We start from the raw sequence: 17245 nt of genomic DNA, 5'->3' as shown, positions 1-17245 counted from the left end.
AGAGCTTTAGTTGACTTTTAAAATATTTTAATCTTTTTACCAGATTAATTTCAATAAATTATTAAATCATTTTAAAATTATTTAATTGCCACAGCTATTAGACTACCTTTATTATAATAAGTTTATTAGAATATGTTAATTGCAGATTATATATTTTTAAATATAAATAATATTGAAGAAGAAAGTTATTTTTAACCTCATAATAAATGGTCATCTCTTGACCTTTACTAATTCGCATTTAAATTAAAACTGAATGTATATTTATAATATAAGCACCTGAGGCATTTTAAATTCATTTTGATGATTTGTTAATATTCTGTATTAGGTTCAACTTTCCCTATACACATATTTGTCTGCTGAATTTATTGGAACTGCTACCATCTACACCACCATACGCAGAGTAGGAACAGTATTACAGCTAATGCACACCTTAAAATATTACTACTGGGTTATTAATCCTGCTGACAGTAGTGGCATTACACCTAAAGGATTAGGTATGTATAACACTTCCACTGTATTTACATTTGCCTATGATTATTCTGTATTCTGAGTACTGTTACAGTGAGCAGTGTACATGACTGTGAAATCACTGAAATGTTTTCTTACTTACGTAGCAAACTGGCATATTGAGAATTGTTTGTGGTGAAGAAGTTTAGGGCTTTTCAATATTAAATTATTTTGGAATAAAATCAGATAAAAAGCAACAGTAGTCTTTATTTTAGCCTATATGCTTTTTTCATTCAGGAAAATACATTCATAATATTAAAAACGGACGAATCATATTGGTTGTAACTGGTGTGTTCTAATACATCAGTTGCTTTTGACATTTTCAGATTGCTACTTTTTAAAATACTGTTTTTTCCAAATTTATCCTTTGTTCTGACTATAGTGGAAACTAATTTAATTCTTCACTGTGATTTCTTTTTTGTTTTGAAAATATAACAAGTTTTTCTAATTATACAAGAAATATAGAAAATAAAATAATACAGAAGAAAAAATATATTTATGACCCAAACCCCAAGAATAATTAATTACTGATATGATTTTGTCATATTTTCTTCCAGTGTTTCTCACTGCATACATATATGAAAATATTTAAACTTTCTAATTATAGATTGAGATTTTCTCAATTTTTCTATCTTATTCTTTTCTCAGCTTAATGTAGTAATGTAAGGGGATGTACCATTTACATTGTTTCTAAAGTTTTGATTCGTAAATATGAGAGAATTCTCTCATTTATATATGTGTTTACCTCCATCTTTGATTTGTTTAAAATTACTGAGAAAGGGGCTAATGACAAATATTTTAAATTTTTTTCAGGAATGTCATATTATTTTACAGTTTTGCTAGTAGTATGTTAGAGTACTTCCTTTTGTGTGCTCACAATAGCATTGAATATTATAGTTTTGTAATAATCCCATTGATAAGGAAAAGTAGCACTTTCCAATTTTTTTCTTTTTTCTTTTTTTTGAGACAGAGTCTTGCTCTGTTACCCAGGCTGGAGTGCAGGGGCTAAAGTGTGTTTCCTATAAGCAGCATATATTTGGATCGTGTTTCTTTTTTTTTTTTTTTGAAACGGAGTCTTGCGCTGTCACCCAGACTGGAGTGCAGTGGCGCAGTCTCGGCTCACTGCAAGCTCCACCTCCTGGGTTCACGCCATTCTCCTGCCTCAGCCTCCTAAGTAGCTCGGACTACAGGCGCCCACAACCATGTCCGGCTAATTTTTTTTATATTTTTAGTAGAGACGGGGTTTCACCGTGTTAGCCAGAATGGTCTCGATCTCCTGACCTCATGATCCGCCCAACTCGGCCTCCCATTTTACTATTTTAGTATTCATATAAGCTTGCTTTTATTATGTCTTTTTATTTTATTAATGGGGCTTTAGAAGTTAATTATACTCAGATCTGTTATTTTGTCCTTTTATGGCTTCTTCCATTGCTTTTAAGTTGGTAATGCCTAAAATTTATTGGATTTTTCTGCCAAGCACTCTACATATTAATAATATATATAGTAATTATAGACATATTCATATACATACATAAGACTGCATCTATATATAACTTTTTTTTGATATCATCCTCATTTTAAAGATTAGGAAACTGAAAGTTGGTACAAACCCACCAGCACCAAAATTTGAATCATCCATCTGACTCAGAGACCTAGTTCTTAAATGCTACACTATGATAGCGTTTGCTCTAAACAGATCTTATATTCACACATAATAATTTTTGCCTTAAAATATTAATTTCTGATTTACAGAAAAGTTACAAAGTTGTAAGCATTGCACAAAGAATTTTTATATGTCCCTCACCAGATTCTCAGTATTTTATATCTTACCACTTTAGCCTTTACTATTCTCTCATGCTCTCTTTTTATGTATATATCAGCACACCTGCAGATACATACACATATTTTTTTCTGAATCAATTGATAATAAATTGTAGACATGATACCCTCTCACCTCTAAATATTGTGTATTTCCTGAAAGGTAAAGGCACTTTGTTAAATAACCAGAGGATACCCATTAATATCAGTAAGTTAGCATTAATATAATATTATCATCCAATTCACAGACCCCATTCAAATTTCACTAATTACAATAATAATGTCCTTTCCAGTAAAAAAATTCTTTTGCCCTAAGTCTGCTGAGAATCATATGTTGTGCTTAGTTGCATTCTTACTTTTAATGTTTTTCAGTGTAGAATAGTTTTTTAGTATTTCCTTGTCTTTCAGGACCTTGACATTTTTGAAGACTACGGACCAGTTATTTTTTTGATAACCTTAAATTTGAATTTTCTATTTGTCCATGATAATTCAGGTTTTTCATTTTTAAAAGAAATTACAGCAGTCATATTGTATCTGTCTCCTTGTATTGTGTCAAGGAGGCACATGATGTTGAGTTGTCCTTTTCCAAGTGATGTTAACTTTAAACATTTGATTAAGGTATTATCTTCCAGGTTTCTTCATTATAAAATCACTCCCTTCTCTTTGGTAATTAATAAGTATTTGGTGGAGAAATACATTGAAACTATATAAATAACCTGTTCTTCAACCAAGTTTACTTGTTTTAGTTCATTGATGATTCTTAGTAGAAATTATCTTTATTGTGATGACTGACAAATAATGATGTTTTCTAAGACATTTAGTTGGCATATCTGCTGTGAGGAAGAACTTGTTTTACTCCTCCACTCTATCTACCTATCTATCTATCTATCTATCTATCTATCTATCTATCTATCTATCTATCATCTTTTATATCAATATCAGTATGTATTCAATGTGTTATATCAACAGTTGGCATACTTTCTTTGCAAAGGGCCAGATAGTGTTTTAGGCTCAGGGAGCCATAAGGTCTCTGTTGCACAGAGTCAGCTCTGACATTGTATTACAGAAATAACCACAGACAGCATGTAAATGAATAGGTGTGGCTTGTTTTAGTGAAACTTACAGAAACAAGTGGCCTGATGGATTCAGTCCTAGGGCTGGTGTTTGTCTGTCTCCTGGGTTGTATCATTATTTTGATGCTCAAGATTTGGCCAGTAGGACCCTTCACATGGATTATGGGACAAATGCCCATAAGTTTTAATACTTTCTTACTTTCTGAAACAAGATGTTTCTGACTTGTCCTACACTTTGCTTATCCCAGCGCTGAAATTAGCCATTTTTCCAAGAAGCCCTGCTTTGCTTGGTGGATACGGTTTTTAGGAACCAAGATCTGGATGTGAGGTGTGCTTCTTGGTTTTTGAATGTCATTGCTTCTACATACTCTTAGTGGACAGATCTAGGAAATGATGTTTCTATCTATGTATATAGGTACATCTCAACTGATTGATCTATATTAAAACCATGAGTTCACAGCAGTACCTTCAATTCCAGTCCAAAGCCACATGGCTCAACCTAGCCTCAAACTTTTTAAATTTGCAGCTTTCTTCTTCAGTAGTGAGAAATCTTGCTTCTATTGTCTTTAATATATTTATATATTTTCTTATTCTACTTTGTAAAACCAGTGTTTTGATACACACTCCATAACCTTCTCAGCTTTAACATTGCTAGTCATCTGTCACCATACCCTCAGATTTAACTCTGTATGGCTCTTGTTGTCTCCTCAGCCCCAGCTGTGTCTTTGGCACTGGCCACCCTCCTGACCTCTACTGTCTCCTTGGCCTGACCCTGGAAGTCTTTCCAGACTCACTTGCCTCTTTGGCTCTGTAAGACCCTGGGTATCACCAGAGCCTCTGCTCCCTCCATAGAACCCTTGCCCCTGAGGCCTCACTGGCTCTAGCTACATCAAAGAGAGGGAAAGGAAGAGAACCAGTACATATATGTTAAATGAAAATGACAGGAAAGTGGAATGAGCATTTATTTTTCTTTGTCATTTATTGTTTTACTTTAACATTTTAATACTTTGAAATTAATTTTTTTTATATAGTAGAACATAAGGTTCTGACTTGAAGTATGTAGTTTTCTAAATGACAGCATTTTTCAATACCATTTGAAACAAATGCTTTCTTTTAAGGATACTCTAAAGATAATTTGCACCACACTAGCTTTCGTAGAACTGTTCATGTGTAGGCACTCACCTTGAGAGGTAGGATATTTTTGCTTTGACTATGACTTAACACTTTTGTCTCTTAAATTATTATTTATATAGTTAACTGTAGAAGCATTGAGATCTATTAAAAATATTATAGCACAGGTAATATGTATTTATGGTAGCAAGTGAAATAATACAAAGGTTTATAAATAAAATGTTACTACTCTCCCAGGTAGCCAATGTTACCAGTCTTGTATATCTTTCTACTGCCTTTTCTCTGCTCATACAAACATGAGCTTACTCATGCACACACATAGGTGTTTCAAAGCTTTATTTTGAATATATCATGAACACAAAGGGGTATAATTACATATATCAATGTAATATGTAAACATGTTATAATTATACATATAAAATGAACCTCACTTAAACATCACTAAGCTTAAGAAACAGAACATTCCCAATGAGCCTGAATATTCTCATGCGTGATCACATCTCTTTTCTATTCCCTGTCATAGAAATAACCCCATCCCAAATTTTACATTATTTCTTTTCTTTACTTGGGTGCTTATTATTTTTTACTATGCTTTGCTCTTTTGCTATTTATGTATGTATTACTAATTTATTGTTTATCTTCTGTATTTTACATAAATAGTGTTATTTGGGGATTTGTTTTTTCATTCAATTTTATATTTGTTAGATAAATCGGTTTGTATTTTATTTTGTAGAAATGGATTTATATCAAGCACAAAACACACAATATGTATATATTTCTTTGCAGCATGCTGTTTGTATTGTGCAGTATACAATAAAAGTGATTATTGCTAACATTTGAGTGCTTATGATTAAAATGGGCCTGGTACTAGTCTAATTCCTTTACATATGTTGATCCATTTAATCCTCACAAGACATCCTATGACAAGCAGTATTATTATTCTTATCCTAACAATAAAGAAGAAAACAAACCTAAGGCACAGAGATGTTATAAAACTGGTCCAATTTTATTAATTGGTAGCAGAAATAGAAGTAAGAATAAGGACATTATTACTAAGACAGTATCTGTGTGTTTTTGGATGGAATGGGGATGTGATCAGGAAAAGGAACGTGGCACAGAGCTGAGGTCTGGAGCATGGTGAGGGCTTTGGCACGCAGGGCAGGATGGGGCCACAATCAGTTGTTAGATATTCAGGAATTTTATGAGCTGTTTGTTAAACTATTGGTATCTTGAACTTGAAATCAGATTATTATTAATATGATAGAAATCAGAAATACATAAATGCTCAAAATCAGGACCTCATCCCTCCACTCTGCAGATAATTCCTTTACCAGCATACCAATGGTTGATGGGTTTCCCTGTCAGGCTACTGTCAGTGTTCAATTTATTGACCAAAGATGTGTTTATACAGGTGTTCATTTTATGATAATTCATTAAGTTGTTCATGTATATTTTCTGTACATTGGCAATATTTTACAATGAAAAGTTTTTTTAAAGTAATACCAAGTGTCATTAGGAGGAGAAGAGTACTTTGTGCATCTTGGTGGCAGTGGGGCAATAAAAGGTGGAGAGCAGTCTGGGAAATAGGGAAGATATTTCTTTTATTATAATAGGTGGGATGGATTTTTTGGATAATAACTTGCTTGCAGATGTAATAATCTTCATGTAAATATTAAGTGAATAAGCAGATGCTATAAATTATACATGAAGGGATTATGCTTTTAAAACTTGTCAAGCAGTAGATAAATACTGGTTGCTACAAGAAAGGCTTAATGTTAAAGGATTTTTATGAATCCAGCTTCGTTTTTTAAAAGTATTCTTTATTGTATATTATGCATATCACATATATTATATTTTCATTTTTTAAAATAGATATTTTGAAATTACTTTAAAATTTGTACATTATGATAGAACTGTTATATACATTTTAATATTTTTTGCTCATTTTCACTTATTGACACAGCATTTATTAAATGCCCTCAATAATATATATTTTCTGTATACAAGTGACATAGAAGAAATAGGCTAAAAAGCAGATAATTACAATAAAACAGAGTGTCATTTTTTCTGTGCTTTGTTAAATAATGTGTGGGGTGAAGATGGAGAGAGTCCTTAAATGAAGACAAATTTAATTGAGAATGGAAGACATATTGGAAAACCTATTAATGGAATAAAAACAAAAAACTATTAAAGTATTAATATAAATAGTTGGGGATTATACATTTATAAATGGATATTAATATATTACAACTTTTTAAAAAGTTCTTTTTTCCACAAAATCAGACATTGAGTAAATAATTTGAAGTTACCAAAAATTTGAAAGCTAAATTTTGGATACTCATATATTATTAAAATTTGTATAACATTAATATAAATGTTGTAATTTAGATACATATAATTATTCAAGAATGCCATAGTATCCCAACATAATTGCATTTAGCTTATTTAATATCTTGTATTTTTTATTTTTACTTTTTTTTTTTCTGTTTTGTTCTAGATGGTCCCCGGCCATCACAAAAAGAAATTATATCACTGAGGGCATTTATGCTACTTTTTCTGAAACAGCTCATACTGAAGGTAAAATAATTTTATATAATTTAGAATTACAGTATATTAGGTAGAAAGGAATTTCTGGCATGTTTTAAAATTGTTGCTCTTAAATTAGTAATGGCTACCTTTAAGTCATGAATTGCTTTCAAAATTCTGCACATCGTAGTATTAACTTTTATTGAACTTAACTAACTTCTGGTTAAATGCTCTCTGAAATCTTCCCTATTAGGGGATGTGACAGAAATGGACAAGAAACATATGAATAAGAATTGAGCCCTTATTCTTATAATAATTGACCATTATTCTAGAAAATGATCAGTGTGCCAATTTAAGAAGGCTTACATAATGCATCTTATTGTAGTAGGATGTTTTAAATGTTAAGAGGAAACCAAAGTGAAAATAAAAATAAATTGTGAGATAGTACCCAAAAATTGATACTGTATAGTCTTGCATTTATATTGTTTTAAGGAAAGAGTAAGTGATTAGAAAATAGTCATAAGAATACTTAGATGGTCAAAATATGCTAACTTTTTATAGTGAATGTCAATCAAATATTAACGACTTAAAACTGATATAATTTTCTAAATATTTACTTAATTAACTTGAAATAATATAGTCTATAAATTGTGAAATGTGTGGAGATTTTAATTAAAATATCACTATTTTAAACTTTTATTTTCTTTTAAAATGATTATTTTTACATCTTTTTTAAATTAAAATTTTAATTTTAGATGTAAAGTAATAAAATATTTTTTAAAAATTAGGATCGAGGGGTCAAGGAAGATGAACTTCAGAGTATATTAAATTACCTACTTACGATGCATGAGGTAGGACATGTTATGGGCCTTTTATTTTAATTATTTAAGCCAATCTTCAGAGTAAAATTTTAAATCAATTTTATTGATTTATGCAGGATGAAAATATTCATGATGTGCTACAGTTACTAGTGGCTTTAATGTCAGAACACCCAGCCTCAATGATACCAGCATTTGATCAAAGAAATGGAATCAGGTATGACATGACTGTTAGACTTCAATGGAGCACAGTTGTTCCTCCTAGAATAACTCCTATGAATATTTGAATAAATATTGCAAAATCTTACACATAAGAGGATAAATGGAGAATGCTGCTATTGATCCTCGAATACTCAGGAAACTGATGAAGTGTATAAACAGTAGTCTCAGGAATCAAGAAGAGTAATTAAATTGTTTTTACTATAGTAAGGACATTACAAGTTGTGAATAGAGCTTTTCTTTTTTTTCAAGAAGACAGAAAAAGCAAGGCACGTTTTACCAAAAGAGGATACAATGAAATTTTATGATATGAGGCCTGAGAGAGATTATAGCCAAATTTGGAAGGTTCATAGAATGGTAATAACTTCAGTGTTTTTTTTTTGTTTGTTTGTTTTTTTCAGTTGGTGATGAAAATTAAAGAATTTGGAATAGGGGAAATGTTGTTCTCAGATTCCTGTTTTGTTAGATTTACAATCACCAGTGTGAAACATGAGTTGAAGGACAAACTGGCGTAGCAATATCAGCAGGGAGATTATTTTATTCATCTGTATTAAAGATGATGAAGATGGCGACCTGAGACAGTGGCAGTGCAATGCAATGGAAATAACAGAGATGAAAGATATTTTGGAATAAGAGGCCAAGGCCAAAAGAAATTGAAAACCAACTTTTGTTGTGGCAGTTGAAAAGTAACTTGGTAGATAGGTGAAATATAATTTCTTAATTAGTATTTTTATGAACTTAACCCTATAATTTAGCTTCTTAAGGAATTCTTCTGTTTTGTTTTTCTGGAGTTTTAATTAGTGGGATGAGCAGGATATCAAGGTTATATCATGTATAATGCAATGAATTTCCACAGATTTATTGTGAAAAAGAGTTTAAAAAACAGTTTGGAAATAATATATCAGTGACTGTCAAGGGCTTTTTTAAGTGCTTTTTTTTACTTGGCCATTTTTATCAATGAATAACAACTTTCTAGACTTGAAGAACTCCTTTCAAATTAGAGAAGCATTCACTATCTCTATATACATATCCCTATTACTTTGTGTTTATAATTCATGGGGCTGCCAATCTATTTGAAGAAGATTATACATTTAGTGATTAACAACTGTTATAATTTTTTACTCTTGTTATAATTTTTTACTGTTGATACTTAACTGATTTTACCAAATAATGGCAATTTCATATAGTTTGATCTAATAATGTAGTACAATTACACTCACTTCTGAACTTATATTTAGATTGAATAATTAGTGTCCTTGTCCTTAGATTTTGCTTTATTATATTATCTAATAAATTTAGTGAATCAGTTGAAGATATCTACATTACTCTTATGGAAGATACCAAACTTAGATTGTCTAATATGATGAAATGCAGAAATATAATTCTATTATTTTGACACATCGGAAATATGATTCTACAATTGAGAGTACTATTTGGTAAGATCTTTAGGATTTACATAGTATTTTAAATGTGTGGTACGAAAGAACTGATTAAGCACAACAGATTAAAAGGCTTTGTGCTCATGGCTGACCATGAGCAGAGCATGTCAGATTATCACCAGTGTGTTAAAAACAATCACACAGATTAAAAAACGGCCTTTCCTTGACACTTCAGCTTTTCTACTTCAAAAATGCGGAGAAAGCTGGTTCAGAATAGTATAAAAGATGAAAAAAATAGGCTTATTAGATAGAAAATATTGAAAATGACTGAAACATTTATATGTCTGTATTCTAGAAAATAGCCATTAAAGGCTAACAGTTGTATATGAAGTGTTTTGGGAGGAAAATTCTGGTCTGTTGTAATTCATACAATTGAGTTCAGTATAATCTTTGAATAAAAAGAATGAACTCAGTTTAATTCTGATGGTATGCTAATTGGGCTTAAGGAAGCCCTTGTAATAACAGAACACTGAACTAAGCAGCCAAAAAATTGATATTTTTATATCTGGAAATTTTCAAAGAAAGGAATAGACAACTACGTGTCTTATATAGCTTAAGAGCATTTGCTGGCTGAATATAGTGAGCTTAAGCAGGTGAATTAGGATTATTATTAATTAGTAATAATGTATATTACAAGTAAACATTCATTAACAAAGTAAATTTCTTATTCATACTGTATCACATCCCTGTGTAAGTAGATGTGTGATGGCCCTAGACATTTTCATGTTTCAACATTAATCATAATTTCTCTTGACCCAGGGCAGGGTCTGATACCTTTTTTTCCTGCTACTCAAAGTTATTCCTAGAAAGTAGAAACTCTGTGAGAACTTCTAATTCTATATTTGAGTGTAGCCACATTTTTAGACTGTGAGGGTTTTGTTTTTTGTTTTTTGACAGCGTCTCGCTCTGTTGTCTACGCTGAAGTGCAGAACCATCTCGGCTCACGGCAGCCTCCACCTCCTGGGTTCAAGCAGTTCTCATGCCTTAGCCTCCCAAGTAGCTGGCACGACAGGCATGTGCCACCACACCCGACTAGTGTTTTTTGTATTTTAGTAGAGATGGGATTTCACCATGTTGCCTAGGCTGCTCTTGAACTTCTGTGCTCAGGCAATCTGCCCACCTTGGCCTCCTAAAGTGTTAGGATTACAGGCGTGAGCCACCATGCCTGGCCCAGACTGTGAGCTTTTACTCTGGTTCTCAAGACTGTTTTTGCTGTTTAATGTTGTATCTTATGATTTCTTGAATGTATTTTTTTTGACATGTCTGACTTTGCTATTCTCAAACTTGTCTTTCTTCATTACTGATCTTGGTTCCTAAAAGTTTTGAAAATGGATTTCATTGTTAACCCATACATATTTATGAATGTGGGATTTGACAAAAAAGATGTTCCAAAGGAAATGATCACTTTTCTCATAGTTTATTCTTTAATAGTTTATTCTTTAAATAATCACTTATTCCCATAGTTTATTCTTTTATCATAGTTTATTCTCATAGTTTATTCTTTATTATTCTCTAATAGTTTATTCTCTAAAAAAGAGAAAAAGGAGCAGTATCACTAACTTCCTTTTTAATAGTATAAGCTCTTCACAAAACTAAAAATAATGAGATTAACTTTAAGCTATTTGTTCTCCTTTGTAAGTATCACTGAAATTGTGAAAATTATATTGCATCTTTTACTAAATTGTCTTGTTCAGCTGAGTACTTTACCTGAAAATATGCAATGGCATTTTAGTTTTTAAGAAACATATTTAATAAAATAAAGCACACTATAGTGTTATAGCACCTAAAGAACCTTCTTATATTCTAGAATTAGTTGCCAGTGTATATAGTTGTCATTGTCCCTTCTACTTTATGGAAACAAATTGCTTTTTTTAATAGAAAAAATATGGAATAAAATGTCTAAACACTTGCAAATATTATAATGAATATGGCCCTACTTGTATGTAGTACTTGAAGTGATTGTATAGGTTGGTTTGTATATTAGTGGAGGCTGTTTTGCTCCAAGTAAGAGAAAACCTTTCAAGCTTTTGAAGTAAAAACTGAATAATATATTTGTTAAAAAAAAATCTGGCCGGGCGTGGTGGCTCAAGCCTGTAATCCCAGCACTTTGGGAGGCCGAGACGGGCGGATCACGAAGTCAGGAGATCGAGACCATCCTGGCTAACGCGGTGAAACCCCGTCTCTACTAAAAAATACAAAAAACTAGCCGGGCGAGGTGGCGGGCACCTGTAGTCCCAGCTACTCGGGAGGCTGAGGCAGGAGAATGGCATAAACCCGGGAGGCAGAGCTTGCAGTGAGCTGAGATCCGGCCACTGCACTCCAGCCTGGGCGACAGAGTGAGACTCCGTCTCAAAAAAAAAAAAAAAAAAAAAATCTTAGAGTAGGAACCAGGAATTATAGGGCTATTAGGAAACAAATTTGCTTTCTCTGCTGCTTTCTGTAAGCTTTTTAATCCATCCTTCTGTATGTTGACTAGCCTCTCTGAACAGAAACAAAACATTGCTGTTCTAGTTTCTGTTTTTAAACAGTTGTCAAATTCAAGGGCCCAGCAAAGAGGAGATATTGTTTCTTAGACCTCATTCCAAATTCTCAAAAAGGAGAAATAACTAGGCAGGTGCCTACCTGTCATCTAATTAGTCATACCAAGAAAACAGGGTTAGGGTGCAGTGGCTCACGCCTGTAATTCTAGCACTTTGAGAGGCCGAGGTAGTCAGATCGTTTGAACACAGGAGTTCCAGACTAGCCTGGGCAATATGGCAAAACCTCACCTCTATACTAAAATTAAGAAAAAACATTTTAAAAAAGAAAGAAAATGGGGTTATCAAGTTTAAATGTTGGGGCCAATTCTTAGAGAGAAGAGATGTGGCCTAACTAAGCATGTGTCCTAAAACTGAAAATTGTGTTTAGTATGTTGGGAGGCAGTACTTATGAACACCAGTCACATTGTCCTTTTGAGTGTATGGTTGAAGGACATGTTTAAAGAAAAATTATTAAAGCGTGCTAGTTTTTAATTTTTCCAAAGAATTATAATTCTGAGAATAAAATCATTAGAGAAATTTTGTATTTCACATATGTATAATTTATTTGTAAAGTATATAGTGTGTTTTTGTTTTTAATATTAGTAAGTTTTTAAAAGATAATTTATGTATTTTTTAGGGTGATCTACAAATTACTGGCTTCTAAAAGTGAAAGTATTTGGGTTCAAGCTTTGAAGGTTCTGGGATACTTTCTGAAGCATTTAGGTCACAAGTAAGTTGATATTTGTCATAATGCATTCTAGAAATAACTATTGAGATTATGTTTTTATGAGTTTTGTATGTAATGTGAGATGAAATTTGACTTGAATAATGTAACAGTGGAAAATAATAGCTTTCTGTGATAGAAGTTGCAAAATATTTTTATAAAATACATTTTATTAATAGTAGATTATGGAACAAGATTACAATTTAAGTAATATAGTTTATTTGTATATTCTTCCTGAAAAGAAAGTATTATCTCTTCTAAAGATGTAATAAAATATTTTGTCAAGACAAAACGATGCACATATAGGTATGATTTCAAGGAAAGATTTCTTGGCAAGGAAATACCATGTGTATGTTGAAGTCTCTCTGATAATTGATCTTATGCTTACCTTCTGAGTCAGTATTTGTTATTAGTTTCTAACAGTAGGGCTTATTGATTAATTTTGTGACTTAAAGGTGCTAGAATACCTCATATCTTTTCCCAAATCCAGAATTCGAATACTTTCTAAGAACACTTTTTGTGTAAGAAACTACTGCTGGCTTAGTGGTTGCAATTCATACTACACTATCCAGTGTGTGAATATAGTTTTAAGAGTATATTTTCCTTACAAATGAAGCCAAGGAAGTAGTGCAACTGTAATTTAGTTGTTACTAGATGAGGTTCCTATCAGAACCTCATTATTGTCCTTTTTTTTTTTTTGGTACTTACTTAAACTTGCAGAGCGCTTATTTGTAATAATCATGAAAACTGCACAAAATTCAGATAAGACATGTCTAACAAGCTGTATAGCCTAGAAGTTTAAATATTTTTAAAATTTTGGTACCAGACCATAATTAAGTAAGGGAGACTAGATATGCTATGAATATAAGGAATAGTTCAAACAAAGCCAGGATTGTAGAAAAGGATACACACACACACACACACACAGACACACACACATATGTACATACACACATACATGGAACTGTAAATACACTTGGTGACAGAGTACTGGGAGTGAAGAACCATATGCTCTTTTTATATTAAGAGATAAAGATCACTTATTTAACTTCAGTTAATTAAAATAAATTGACTGGACAAAGTTAAAGGATTGTAGCCCAAGATGCAATCTCCTAAAAATGTCAAGAAAGCACATTAAAAAATTTACAAAAAGATGAAAACTCAATACCAAATTAAAAATAACAAGCAGGCAATTTCCTGTATAAACATGGTGTTTAAGATGCCCTATTTTCCCCTCTTTTCCTGTGAACTGTATAAGTGATACAACAAGAAGTAAAAAATGTACTCTCTACCACAAATGTTATCACAAGTAGAAGACAGATGCAAATATATGAACCCCAAAATATGGGTATCAGCTGCTTAAAGTTGCTAAGTTTGGGTGAAAACTGTTAAGGCTAAAGAGAAAATACAAAGAGAGTGGTGAGAGAGTTCAGTTATAGCAAATAGGAAGTGTCAGTGAAAGTACATTTTCTGAAGATGAGAGGCACACCTTAAATTACAAAAATAGATCATTTGTTTGAAATAATAGATATACATATATCATGCCTGATAGCAGAGTTTTTTTTAAATCAGATTGGTTTCAGAAAAGGAGAAGATGTATCACAAAGAATTACACAGATGAGCTATATTTGTGGCAAGCAGTCTGTCTCTGTAGCTATAGAGAAAGAGAAAGTTTTTGGATTGTGAAAGCAAAAAGATTACCCTTGTCCCTTCTTTTACACGTGTTCATGGAAGTGTCCTGCAGACGGATGGTCCACGTAAATTAGACTGTATCAAAAGAATTGGCAGATCATCAGTGCATGTGTATCAGATAAAAAACATGGAAAAAATAAGTTAAAGTAATCAGTACATGAATACCACTTAGCAGAAAAATACTGCTATGGAATATAAAGCATTTTGATTTAAAAATGTGCTATCATAAGTTAAAATAAATAAATACATACATACATAAGTAGCTTCTGAGAAAGAACCACTAAACAGAATTTGGAGAAGTAATCCAGCTACTCAGGAGGCTTACGCAGGAGGATTACTTGAGCCCAGGAGTTTGAGTCCAGCCTGGGCAATGCAGCAAGATCCCCTTCTGGGAAAAAAAAAAATTTGTAACAAATGTTAACATAGTGATACGGTTTGGTTGGGTCCCCCCACCTAAAATCTCATCTTGAATTGTAATCCCCATGTGTGAAGGGTGGGACCAGGTGGACATAATTGGATCACGGGGGCAGTTCCCCCCTACTGTTCTTGTAGTAGTGAGTCACATGAGATCTGATGGTTTTGTAAGCATTTGGCATTTCCCCTGCTTTCCCTCACTCCATCTTGCTGCCCTATGAAGAAGGTGCCTGCTTCTCCTTGCCTTCCACCATGATTGTAAGTTTTCTGAGGCTTCCCCAGCAATGCAGAACTGTGAATCAATTAAACCTCTTTCCTTTATAAATTAGCAAATCTTGGATATTTCTTCATAGCAGTGTGAGAACAGACTAGCACAGATAGCATGGATGTATTTAATTATGAACTAATAAAACATTGGACAAATACTGGAGGAAAAGAACTATACACAAAAAAATAAAATTGGAAATTGCTCAAAGGCAAAACTCTGGCTAGTAACATAGTGAAATACACAGAAGATAAAACTGAAAAAAAAGCAAATAATATGAGTAGATGAAAACGTGAGTTTAGGATTAGAAAGAAAATGAGCAACATGGGAGAAAAACAAATTACCATAATGACATAAATCGGCCGGACGCAGTGGCTCACGCCTGTAATCCCAGCACTTTGGGAGGCCGAGGTGGGCAGATCAATGAGGTCAGCAGTTTGAGACCAGCCTGGCCAACATGGTGAAACCCATCTCTACTAAAAATACGAAAATTAGCCGGGCATGGTGGTGTTCACCTGTCATCCCAGCTACTCGGGAGGCTGAGACAGAAGAATCGCTTGAACCTAGGAGGCAGAGGTTGCAGTGAGCTGAGACTGTACTATTACATTCCAGAGCCTGGGCAGCAGAGCGAGACTCCGTCTCAGAAATAATAATGATAATGATAATAATAATAATAATGGCATAAATAGAGTTCCCAAATAAGAAAAGCAGAACAATGGAACAAAACAAATATTTAAATCTATAATTCAATGAAGTCTTGATGTAAGATTTTGCCATTCTTATTTAGAGGACATATTGTGTGCCAGGGAAAACTGACCTAGAATGGTTAGCATCAAGGTGTGTTACTGGACTTAAATATAAGAATACTTCGTATATTAGTGCACAAATAAAGAGAAAAATGAGTCTGGCTTTAGACCCTAAAATAACCTTCAATACAAAAATCTATAGCAATCATAAGATACCTAAATGAAGAAAGTGGGAGCCAAACTATCCTTTAAGTAAAAAGAACGCTGTCAAACATTTTTAAGCCATACAGCAAATTATTTCTGTGACTAAATCTTGAGGAAATTGCTGGGGATAAAGTCCAACCAACTAGGAATTACTGGAGAAACTATTGCTAAGGACAGCTGATGAGCACTGAATAAATTTATGCTAATACATAAAAAGTAAATTCTGATCTATCACAGTAATACCTACATTTATTTTAGTCTTAGTTTTATGGTTAAAATGAATTGGGAGGGGTGAGAAAAGAAGGAAAGCAGAGCAAGTGCAAAGAGTCAGAATTTCCATGTAAGCGGACAGATGAAATATTACAAATATAGGCCTATTGACTAAAATTTGATGATGTAGATGAAAGGAAAAAATTAAGAGCAAATATGCTGACATTTACATTTCTCATAGTAGGGAAATACCCTTTTTAAACAGATGTAGGATTACTTATTCTTTCATAAAGTGATAAGCAGTTCTATAAAATTATAGAGCTTCAAAATATTGAAGATAAAATAAATATCTTAAATAAATCTTTTTTTTTTTTTTTTTGAGACAGAGTCTCGCTCTGTGTCGCCCGAGCTGGAGTGCAGTGGCCGGATCTCAGCTCACTGCAAGCTGCGCCTCCCGGGTTCACTCCATTCTCCTGCCTCAGCCTCCCGAGTAGCTGGGACTACAGGCGCCCGCCACCTCGCCCGGCTAGTTTTTTGTATCTTTTAGTAGAAACGGGGTTTCACCATGTTAGCCAGGATGGTCTCGATCTCCTGACCTCGTGATCCGCCCGTCTCGGCCTCCCAAAGTGCTGGGATTACAGGCTTGAGCCACCGCGCCCGGCCTATATCTTAAATAAATCCTAAATGACATATCTAAGACCAGTCATACTGTCACAAAAAATAAATGCAAAAGCTTTTATACATCACCTGTTGTAAGAAAAATATCACAATTGATCACAGTAATAAAACCCAGTTCTATATGCAAGAAACACACCAGAAAACCAAAGTGGTTTTGAAAGGTTCAAAGTAAAAGGATGAGTAAAGATTTATCATATAAGCACAAAGAAAGGAGAAGGTAGGAATCATGATCTTAATATTGGACAAATTAGAATACAAGCCA

The 17245-nt window shown here is 33.0% G+C and overlaps 1 protein-coding gene across 1 annotated transcript in view; it reads left to right on the top strand.

Annotated features, from left to right (window-relative positions):
* NBEA (neurobeachin) overlaps positions 1-17245 on the top strand; it is a 763072-nt gene that overhangs the window by 164998 nt on the left and 580829 nt on the right. Inside the window, exons 13-17 of the mRNA XM_011943032.1 lie at positions 326-494; positions 7027-7106; positions 7844-7906; positions 7993-8090; positions 12688-12780. Coding sequence (XP_011798422.1) covers positions 326-494; positions 7027-7106; positions 7844-7906; positions 7993-8090; positions 12688-12780 — 503 coding nt within the window. The remainder of the gene's footprint in view (positions 1-325; positions 495-7026; positions 7107-7843; positions 7907-7992; positions 8091-12687; positions 12781-17245) is intronic.

This window comes from Colobus angolensis, unplaced genomic scaffold (assembly GCF_000951035.1).
Source record: "Colobus angolensis palliatus isolate OR3802 unplaced genomic scaffold, Cang.pa_1.0 Scaffold214, whole genome shotgun sequence".
Classification (NCBI taxonomy): Eukaryota; Metazoa; Chordata; class Mammalia; order Primates; family Cercopithecidae; genus Colobus; species Colobus angolensis.
This window is presented reverse-complemented; position numbering and strand designations above follow the sequence as displayed.